This window comes from Amborella trichopoda, chromosome 11 (assembly GCF_054954075.1).
Source record: "Amborella trichopoda isolate Santa Cruz 75 chromosome 11, AtrichopodaSantaCruz75HAP2 v2.0, whole genome shotgun sequence".
NCBI classification, from domain to species: domain Eukaryota; kingdom Viridiplantae; phylum Streptophyta; class Magnoliopsida; order Amborellales; family Amborellaceae; genus Amborella; species Amborella trichopoda.
In genome coordinates, this window is record NC_142346.1 from 31,171,473 (window position 1) to 31,182,556 (window position 11,084).

General features: G+C 40.0%; 1 protein-coding gene across 1 annotated transcript; it reads right to left on the minus strand.

Annotated features, from left to right (window-relative positions):
* Positions 1–2,475: 2,475 nt before the first annotated feature.
* On the minus strand, positions 2,476–3,359 carry LOC105421792 (uncharacterized). Its single transcript, XM_011630584.1, has 2 exons — positions 3,078–3,359; positions 2,476–2,949 (listed from the first exon to the last, which is right to left on the minus strand). Exons 1-2 carry the CDS (start codon positions 3,357–3,359, stop codon positions 2,476–2,478), a joined length of 756 nt encoding a protein of 251 aa, XP_011628886.1.
* Positions 3,360–11,084: the final 7,725 nt, after the last annotated feature.

The following is an 11,084-nucleotide window of genomic DNA, read 5'->3' on the forward strand; positions in this document are numbered from 1 at the left end:
AGAAGTGAGCAGCATTAGTTAGTCGGTCCACAATGACCTAAATACTATCATGCCCAGAACCTGTTCTAGGCAAGCAAGAAACAAAGTCTATAGTAATGTATTACCATTTCCACTCTAGCACGGGCAACGGTTGCAACAGTTCGGCGGGTTTCTGATGTTTAGCTTTTACTTGTTGACACGTTAAGCACTTAGAGACAAACTGTGCCACTTTCTTTTTCATATCATTCCACCAGAAAGTCTTCTTCAGGTTCTGATACATCTTAGTACTCTTTGGGTGCACAATATAATGGGGGTAGTGTGCCTCCTCCAAAATAGCCCGATTCACACTCTCATCATTCGAAAACCCTATCATATCTTTAAATCTTAACAGATCATTACTACTCACAGAGAAATTATCCTTTCTTCCCAGCTTTATTTCTTTTAAGATTTTCATGAGTTGGGGATCTTCTTTTTGTGCCATTCGAATCTGTTGAAAGAGCTGGGGCTCCATCCTCATACAAGCAGTCATTCCTACCCCATCACTAAGGGGCAGGGTTGGGTACCACTCCACTGCATCTTCTAATAGTTTCATCTCTCGAACCATCAGATGTGCCATTAATACCATGGGCTTTCGGCTCAAAACATCTGCTACTACATTGGTCTTGCCTGGTTGGTATTTGATGGTATAGTCATAATCATTCAGTAGGGTCCATCCATCTTCTTTGTTGCTTCAAAGAAAATAGATACTTGAGACTCTTACGATCTATAAATATCTTAAAGTAGGCCCCATAGAGGTAATGTCTTCAGATTTTCAAGGCAAACACTACATCCGTGAGGTCCAAATCATGAGTTAGGTAATTTTGTTCATACGGCTTTAACTGTCTGAAAGCAACGCTATGACTTTCCCTCGCTGCATCAGCACACATCCAAGCCCTTTATGAAAGGCATCAGTATAAACCACAAAATCCTGGTTCCCTTCGGGTAAGGCCAGTATCGGAGCGGTGGTCAGTCTCTTTTTCAATTCTTGAAGACTTATTTCACAATCATCTGTCCACACAAACTTCACTTCTTTCTGAGTTAGGCGAGTCAGGGGGAGCGCTATCTTTGAGAACCCTTCTACGAAGAGCCTATAATATCTTGCGAGTCCCAAAAAAGCTGTGGACCTCAATCACATTTATCGATCTTCCCCACTGAAGTACAACTTTAATTTTACAAGGGTCAACTGTGACCCCGTCCTTAGATACAACATGCCCAAGGAAGGTCACGCTCGGAAGCCAAAATTCACTCTTCCCCAATTTAGCGTACAACTTCTTTGTCTTTAGAGTCTGGAGGACCATTCTTAAGATTGCCCATGCTCTTCCAGGTTCCTTGAATATACCAGAATATCATCTGTAAAGACCACCACAAAATCATCTAAAAAGGGTCTAAAAACTCTATTCATCAAATCCATAAAGACAAAGGGAGCATAGGTCAACTTGAACGGCATTACCAAGAATTCATAGTGCTCATACTGGGTCCTAAATTCGGTTTTAGGGACATCGTCTTCCTTGACCCACAGTTAATGATAGCTTGACTTAAGGTCCATCTTAGAAAACACTTGGGCCCCTTGAAGTTGGTCAAAAAGGTCATCAGTTCAAGGGAAGGGGCATTTATTCTTTTAAGTGATCTGGTTCAGTTGTCTATAATCTATACAAAGCCTTAAAGACCCATCTTTCTTTTTTACAAAGATGGGGGAATCTTATAAGGGGCTTTAGAGATGGAAACGGTGTCTGGAACCACATCTATCTCAAATTCTACCTCCTTGACTGAAGGCAAAGAGGTCCACTCCTCAAGAAAAACTTTGGGATATTCCCTCCCCACTGGTATCTCTTCTAACTTGGCTGAATATCCCGATTCTCTACTACATAAGCCAAATACGCAACACATCTTTTGGCCAACAGGCGAGAAGCTCGAAGGGCCGAAATAAGGTGTAGAGGGGCGCCATCCTTAATGCCTATAAAGTTCAACTCAGGCTGATTTGGACGTTTAAAGGTTACAATTTTATTATAGCAATTTACTGTATCATAATGCGTGGACAACCAGTCCATGCACAAAATAGCATCAAAATCTTGAATGTCTAACAGTATCAAGTCTATAGGTAAGACACATCCTTCAAGCAAGACTCTGAAGTGCTTATAAACAATATAAGTTTCTAAAGATTCCCCCGTAGGTATGTATACTACCAAAGTCTAGTCGAGAAGTGTAGGTCTAGCATTCATGTGGCACGCAAAGTGAGGTTCAACAAAAGAGTGCAAAGATCCAGGGTCGATTAGAATTTTAGCTTCCATACCACAAACTAAGAGCGTACCTCCTAACAGAGGCAAACACCTTGGCTTCTCATTCGGTGAGAGCAAATACCCGACCTTGAGCCTTCGATCAGTTTCCTGACCCCTTTACTGGACAGTCTTGGATCAGGTGGTCAGGCTTGCCACATCTGAAGCACGCTTCTGCCCCTCTTCAACACTCAACCGCATAGTGATTGTCCTTCCCACAGTATGGGCACGTCGGGCGCTGGTTCTTCCTTATGCCACCTGTAAAGGTCTTCCGAATCTTCTTATTTCCTTGGTTATATCTTCCCTTGAAGCTTTTCCTCGGAGGCGGCCGAGTCTTCCTCCCAAGGTTCCCAAACTGGGCTGGTCCCATTTTCCTATTTCCCTCGAATCGGGACTCTTCACAGTCCCTCTTAATCTTCATAGCCAACTCTACCAAAGGGGAGAATGTCTTGAGGTTCGCCGATATCACCCTTCCCCTTATATCGGGCCTGAGGCCTCGCTCAAATTTATTCACCTTTCGCGCCTCCGTATTGATGATGTGTGGCGCATATCTTGACAGCTCAGCAAACTTGGCTGCATACTGTTCCACTGACAGGTTTCCTTGTTGCAGCTCAATGAACTTCACTTCCTTTCTTTCATGTATAGAGTCAGAGAGGTACTTCTCATTGAATGCTTTCATAAAGTTTTCCCAATTCACTTCAGTCCCTGACCCTTCCTATGATTGCTTCACTGAGCCCCACCAGTGCTCAGCATCTCCTTCTAACATGAAGGCTCCTACCCTAACACCTTCTGCCCATCAGTACAGTGTAACACCTCAAAAATTTTCTCCACTTTTCTCCTCCACCGTTCCGCTTTCTCCACTCCCTCGTGCCCAAAGAACGTCGGAGGTGCTAACCTCTTAAACCTTTCTATCAACCCACTATCAGTCAGTCCAAGGGCAGGAGTAGCAGGGGCCGGCATGCTGTCTTTCATCATTTGGGTCATAGTCCCCAAGGTCCTGAAGAATTCACTGAGGGCCTCGGTATTCTCATTACTGGAGCTCCCATTATTAGCACGAGTCCTCGGCATCTTGACCTAAAACCGAAGCACCCAGTTACTAACCTATTCAAAACCATTCAAGAGACACTCATAAGGCTCTCTAGGCCAAAAGTCCTATCCTGGCTGTGCTGATACCATAATTGTCACGACCCCGCCCCCTGACCCCTATCGTACCATTCAGAAGGCGACAGAGTGAGGGATCGCGACCAAATGTCACGAACGTCACTCAGGTGGGAGTGGCTCAACGCATTTAGAAATACAGAATTAAAGAAAACCACAAAAGAAATAAAAACTCATTCATCAAGCAACATAATACCTCATAAATTAAAACCATTATGTACCTATAAAATCTCCAAATGTCCTTTACAATTATGTCCCTGGCACTACCAGTCTGACAAAAACAAGACAATATTACATCAAAACAACATTGTGGCACAGCCACCCGACACCTACTATAAAAACGTTCCTTGATCAGTCCCAAGCTTCAGCCGCCTGCCACCACTGTCTAGTTGCCCCCTCAAGAATGGTCAGTTATCACTCTACACAGACGGAAAAAAAAAAGAAGAATGAGCTAAAATCCCAGTAAGTAGATCAATGCCCTTGCATTCCCACCTACTTGCATATACATAATAACATGGTCTACGATTCATCAAAAATCGAACTGGCATCACAGAGTAGGATCGTGCATCAGAATATATATTTGTAGTATAAAGGGAGTAATATTCAGATATCAGAATATCAATTATTCTTGAGATGGAAAATACATCTATGCTTATCACAGTTACAGTCAGATGTTCATACAGAATGCCTAATTTAGATAGGCAGAATAGATCTATTTACTGCCGAAGCAGAAGCCACATCGATCAGGCTAAGCTAATCCTGTAACTTGGAACTTCTACCCTCATTCAGGAGCGAGGACAATGACAAATAGAGGTCCCATTTCGTAATGTCCTCACTCACGCACACAATCCCCAGCGCGCTTTGGGGTTTTCGATAGGCTATGGCCTTGCAAGACATGACCCTCTCTTTATGCCTTCAGGCGAGAGGGCGTTACGCTACCATTAGAGGCCCCAATGCATAATGCCCATTACAATTTGGGGGGTGTGACCTTCCCTGTCATTTATAGTCCCTTCTCGACTCCACTCCTATCATAGGCGTCGAGATATAGTATACCCAACTACCAGTGGAGGACCCATTGCGTAGTGGTCATAGCACATATAACAATTTCAATATAACAGTATCCACTACCAATGGAGGACCCATTCCGTAGCGGTCATGGCACATATAATAGTTTCAATATAACAGAAATCACAGTATCTACTACCAATGGAAGACCCATTGCGTAGCGATCATGGCTCATGTAACAGTTTCAATATAGCAGAAATCACAGTATTCACTACCAATGGAGGACTCATTACGTAGCGGTCATAGCTCATACAATGGTTTCAATATAACAGAAATCACAGTATCCACTACCAATGGACCACCCATTGTGTAGCGATCATGGCTCATGTAACAGTTTCAACATAACAGAAATCATAGTATCCACTACCAATGGAGGACCCATTGCATAGCGATCATGGCTCATATAACAGTTTCAATGTAATAGAATCACAGCATTAATCAGTGGCACTGTATCACAGTATCATATTTTCAATATCATGATATCATATTTTCCTACAATTTCAGACAGTGACGTCCAGTAATAAATGGGGTCATAATATTCGATCCATTCAGAATTCAGAAACGGTTTCGAAACCAATTTTATACTAGACACACATATCCTTCAAATGGGGGTGGTTTGAAAGCGTGTGGACCTCGTTTGGCCCTTTAAAATCTCATTAGAAGGTAGGCATCCCATCAGAAAGCTGATGTGCAGTTGGGACAGTGACATGTCTTACTTAGCATAGTTATAACTTTCAATCCATTAGGCATTTTGAACTGTTTCCAAAACCAAAATTCGAGTAAAAATATGTATTTTTCAAACAAGGGTAGTTTGAGAACATTTGGACTCCATTTAGGCATTCAAAAGTTAATGACAACCAAAGTAATGGTTCTAGATTTTTATGATATCTGTTCACAGTGACATATCTTCGTAAATAATTTTATAACTCTCAATCTATGAAAAATTTCGAAATGTGTTCAACATGTGATTTCAAGAATACTCATAGATATTTCAAATGGCAGTAATTTAGAAGAAAACAGACTCCATATGGTCAGTCAAAATTCGTGACAATAGAGACATCAGTTCTGCAATTTTACTAAATCTATCAACAGTGACCTACTTGCACATTTTGAAGCATAACTCTTCATGCATAACGAATTTGAGCAAGATTCAAACATGTAGTAAACACATATATCTTTCTGATAGTAGTGATTATGGGTCATTTGGACATAATTTGATAAGTCAAAAGTAGATTATAAAAACATATAACCTTCTTGGAAATTACAGTGCAGTTGTAGCATTATTCAAAATTACAAACAATTAATCCTAAATTATGCTACATCTTAACATAAAACCTTCTTATTGACCATTAGATACATATAAACACTTAATCACAGGTTTCCATGGAAACCAAAGAAGATTTGATATCCATTTTGGGCATGCAAAGGCAAGCTAAAGTGCTAGAAATCATGGTATAATAGTATACACATACATCCACTATTCATGCATCTACTCATGCTCATTCTTATACTTAATTCATGCTAAATCCATGCTTAAGGACTTACAAGATAGTTGACCCACTTACCTTGTGTGTGCAACGGTGTTCCCAGATTTCCTCTCACAACTCACTCCTCAAGCTCCTCAATTTGGGCTCCAACAAAGGTTAGAAATGGGGCTGCAAATGCTAAGTGCTTTGGCTTGTAAGAGTGAGAACATGGCATGAGGGAAAGAGAGAGAGGCTTATGTACTCCAAAAGTGTGAGGTAGTAGCTTGAGGTTGCCATGTGGCAGTTCAGTGACATGCAGTTTGACAAGTGACAGCTGTGGTAGCATATAGTAGGCAAGTGGCATCCATGAGTCATGCACAGGCTCGACGGTTTTGCGCACAGCGACACTCTTTTCTGCTTCTTCTCACTGTCGAGCATGTCTCTCTCTTCTTCTCTCTCTCTACCATCGTGCACACTTTCTCTTCTTCTTCTCTCTTCACCGACGTGCGTACTTTCTATTCTTCTTCTCTCTTCACCCCCGTGAGCACTTTCTCTTCGTCTTCTCTCTCACCGTCATGTGTACTTTCTCTTCTGCTCTCTCACCGTTGTGCGCACTCTCTTCTTCTTCTCTCTCTCTCTCCACCGTGCGCACTTTCTCTTCTTCTCTCTCTCACCGTCGTGCACGCTTTCCCTTCTTCTTCTCTCTCACCACCGTGTGCACTTTCTCTTCTTCTCTCTCACAGCCGTGTGCACTTTCTCTTACTGGGAAAGTCTTGGTCATTACAATACCCACTGCCCAACCCTTATCCTCGTGGACACTAGGGTCACCTCCACGTGCACACGTGCGTGAACCCAAAAAGGAGGGGGGTGAGAGGAAACGACACACGCACACCTTTTTTCATCTTCTCTCCACTCTAAAAAAGTCACAACAATTTTAAGAAAAGGGTTTTCCCATGCGCAAGCGCAAAAATCCAGAGCCAACCACCAACTTGCATAATAAACACACATATGTAATGGTCATTTTCCTTTTTTGCAATTGCTCAATTGCAAGTGTTCGATCATGTTCCAATAGCCATAAGGATGTTGAGTTTTTGTGGTCATTTAAAGGCATTATGAGAGTATGTACTAAAAATATATAATGAATTATTAACTCCAGTGAGTGTATGGTCCAACTTGGCCTATAGGGCATTGATAATGCCTAAGCCTCACATGAGTTTTGACTGCTATGACTGGATGTGAAGTCTAAAACCTGTAGTCTTAGACATCATGTAAGAGTAACCGATAAGAGTTTCAATATAGGGCTATCCCTAGATGAGGTTGGACACGTGCCCAAGACAGTTGGCCAGGGGATATGGATTTGACCCTTGTGTGATGGATGACCTGAGAGGACAAGGGTTCAAATCCTCATCATTACCATCACATGGCATGTATACTATATAGACTTTCTGGAAGCGACCCTTTGGATATGGGTGTGTGTGACATATACATATGTGGAAGAGATGACTCCCTACAGCACTGGACTATGTTGAAAGGATCCATTGAGAATAGTGTTGAAATGGGCCCTAGACCTGTCCTCATGGAAGGACCTATAATCTATGGTCAAGGATCATATCCTCTCCACTCATTGGCTGACTTATATGGTCCAATCAAGAACCCCTACGATGGGTTGTGGGTCATGGGTTGGGTTAGTTTGAGAAGGTGTAGTGAAAAGCGGTCTCTACGGAGGATGGAGTCCTTAGTATTTTTCTCATAATCCTAGCTCTATGAATCCAATTCTAATCAAACCTTCTTTAATATGTTTAAATGTCTTAATTATTTCATAAATAATTAAAATGAATGTTTGGACCTCTCTGAGTATTTATTTTATTGAAAAATAATTTTTATATACGAAAAAATGAATTTTATGGATTTATTTTAATCAGAAAGAAAAATAAAATGTTTAAAAATTTGTAAAATTTGTTTTAATATCTAAAAATTAATATTAATATATTGGGGGCCCATTGGGTTTCAATGGGCCCACCAATGTGTGGGGTGTGGGGCTCACATCGACAGCACATTGATGGTATACCCCACCCCATACAAACTTTCCTTATTGTTTCATGTGCCTCCTAAAACATGTGTTGATTTGAAGTTTTAGAAACTTAAGGTCTAGAGATTTGAATTGAAACTAGATAGGAAAGTTTAAGATATAAAATAAATATGAATTAAATACTTTTTTTACACAAAATATTTGATGGAATAGAATTATGGAAACTGAAAGATAATGTTTCATATCATTCCTTTAATTATAATAGCTGACCTAAGAAATGAATGGTTCTCTTCACCTTATAGGTCTCCAAGATCGAAGATCAAGATTAAACCTCATAATGATTGCAAAACCCTAGCCCTAGAAACCCTAGCCTCTTGTCTATATATACTAGCTATGGGGTTTCTATTTCTCATCGTTCTATCCCTATTTAACCAACCAAAGGGAGCACACCCCACTCTGCCTTCTCTCTCTTCTTTCTCTCATAAAAAATTAGGGTTCAGGAAAAGTTAACCCTGAGGGGTGGCACATCAAAGCCACTAAAGCCCTAGACCTAGGTTCTTGCCTCATGCTCATGTGTTGAGCATTGGTCAAGGGAATCCCACGTGATGCTCTCTAAGGATTTTTTTGCCTAGGTTTCCCTAATTGTGAGGTGTATTCTTGAATTGAGATTCCATGCACCATCAATGGAGGAGACTCGGTTTGGGGTGTAAGAAGTCCTTGGGGGTAACCTAAGGCAAAGTACGCGTTATTTTATATTCTATTGCTTCTATGTAATTTTTAATTCTACATAATGAATGCAATTTTTCTTTTAATGACATGCAAGTGAGAGGTCTTGACTATTTTATTGAGTCAAAATTGTATTTTGGACACTTGTAAGTGATCCGGGTGGCAATACGTATAAAAGAGTAGAAAAATTTTACTTGCTATTGACTTATCCAGTCACATAGTCCACCTTTCAAAGAATGCCTTAACTATCATGGGAACTTTGATGGACCAAACATTAGTTTTTCTATTATTGACATATCTATCCCTTAGAGAGAAGAGCATATAAATATTGGAATGTGAAGCTTTCTTTGGGGTTAAGTTCCAAAACTAGTCTATCCTCCTTTCTTGGGTAAAAAAAGAAGGAATGAAGGGCTTTCATTATTTCTAGGAATTGATGCTTAATAACTCCATCAAACCTTATGATATTGAGAGGAATGTTCCAAAGCACTTGTTGTCCTATACCACACACCACATCTAAAAGGAAGGCATTTTTGTTTCTTCAAAATAAAGAAATCTATATCGGTTCTATATTTTCCAAAAACAACATGTTGCCATAAGTTTGAGGCATCTTGGCTGAGTCTCCACCACCATGTTGTCAGCAAGGCTTCATTCATGCCTTTCAATCTTCTAATACTGAGACCTCCTTCCCTCCTCAAAAGACAAAGCTTATCCCATTTGACTAAACATAATTTAGTTCTCTTTTGACTCACTCCATAGAAAATCACGCATCATTCCTAGATTTTTGACCAAGTACATGGGTGCTCTGTACAATGAAAATAATATATTGGAATGTCTGAGAGGGTTGCTCTGATCAGAGAGAATCTACCCCCAAACGAAAAAACTTGTTGTTCCATCCATCTAGTTTGTATTGAGACCTCTGAATTATTGAATTTGATGCTAAAGGAGCTAATCTGCCTTCTGGCAAAGAAATCCTCAGATATTTAATATGAGGTGTCTCTATTGTGCAATGTAGCTATGCCGCCCTATTCAAAAGCTCTTCTTCTGTGCAATTGATACCCATTAATTTTGCTTTTCCCATTAATTTTTTCCCCTGATATCATCTTATAAAATTTAAAAAAGGCCATAGGTACTCAATTTTCTCATTATTGCTTCCAATATAATAAAAATATCATCTGCATACTACAAATGAGTGATCGACATTCTTTCATCCATTACTGGCAATCCTTTCAATAAACCTTCATTTGATAATCCTTTCAGATTTAGACTGAGGGCTTCCCCAACCAAAGTGTATAGGAAGGGTAATAGAGGGACTCCTTCACAAAGTCCTCAAGTTGCTAGAAAATAACCACATGCCTTCTCTTACCATGACTAAAAAGTGAGCTAAAGAAAGGCAGCCCCTTATCAACATTTCCCATCTACTCTCAAACCCCATCAATGTCATAATTTCACCGAGGTAGTCCTATTCCACCCTATCACATGCTTTTTCAAAGTCTAATTTGTACCAAATTCCTTTGTTTGCCTCTTTTCTGGTGGAATGGATGAGTTCCTATGCAACTAGAACTCAATCTGTAATTTGTCTGCCCTAGATAATAGTTGTTTGTGTTGCGCCAACAACTTTATGATCTACCCTTTTTAGTATGTTGGCGAGGACCTTAGCAAGTATTTTATAGATATAAGATAATAAACTAATATGTCTGAAGTATTTTATAGCTTCTAGGGCTGGTTTTTCGGGGACAAGAGCTATGAAAGTGTAGTTCAGGGCTTTGCTAGGAACGCCATTCTAATAAAATTGTTTGAAAAAAGAGAATAATTCGTCTTTCACTATATCCCAAAATTCTTGAAAGAAAACTATTTGGAATCCTTATGGCCCTGGTGCTTTATCTCTCGACAATTAAAAAATTGCCTTTGAATCTCTTCAATTTGTTATAAAAACCCTGTCAATACGAGACATTTGTGGTGTTATGAAGGAATTATTAGTCCAAGTATAGGTTGTCCCAATTAGATTGAGACATTTTAGAGAATTGCACATGAAAAAATTATCGAAATTTTTCATGGTAGCTAAATTTTGATTTCCATTATTTGATTCCTCTGGTGATCTAGTTTGATTAAAACCCCTAGCCATACACGAAGGCAACTAGGACCGGGCAATAATTTGAGACACTTCCCCATGAAAACCACTTTTTTTATTAAAGTCATTAGGGCCATAAATGTTTTGTCATGCACCAGGGGTTTAAAGACCACACAAAAGCATAAAGAATAGAAACAAAGCGAAAAGAAATTCCAAAACAAGTTCCATCAACAAAATGGGCCAATCTACCATTAGAGGGAGAGAAGATAAATTCTAAAGGG

What these genes read in the sequence shown, in the direction of transcription:
- LOC105421792 (XM_011630584.1), bottom strand. Translation starts at nt 3,359, where the DNA reads ATGCCGAGGACTCGTGCTAATAATGGGAGCTCCAGTAATGAGAATACC. An exon ending in ACTGTACTGATGGGCAGAAG is followed by an intron (nt 2,950 to 3,077) that starts GTGTTAGGGTAG and finishes TTCAATGAGAAG; the next exon opens with TACCTCTCTGACTCTATACA.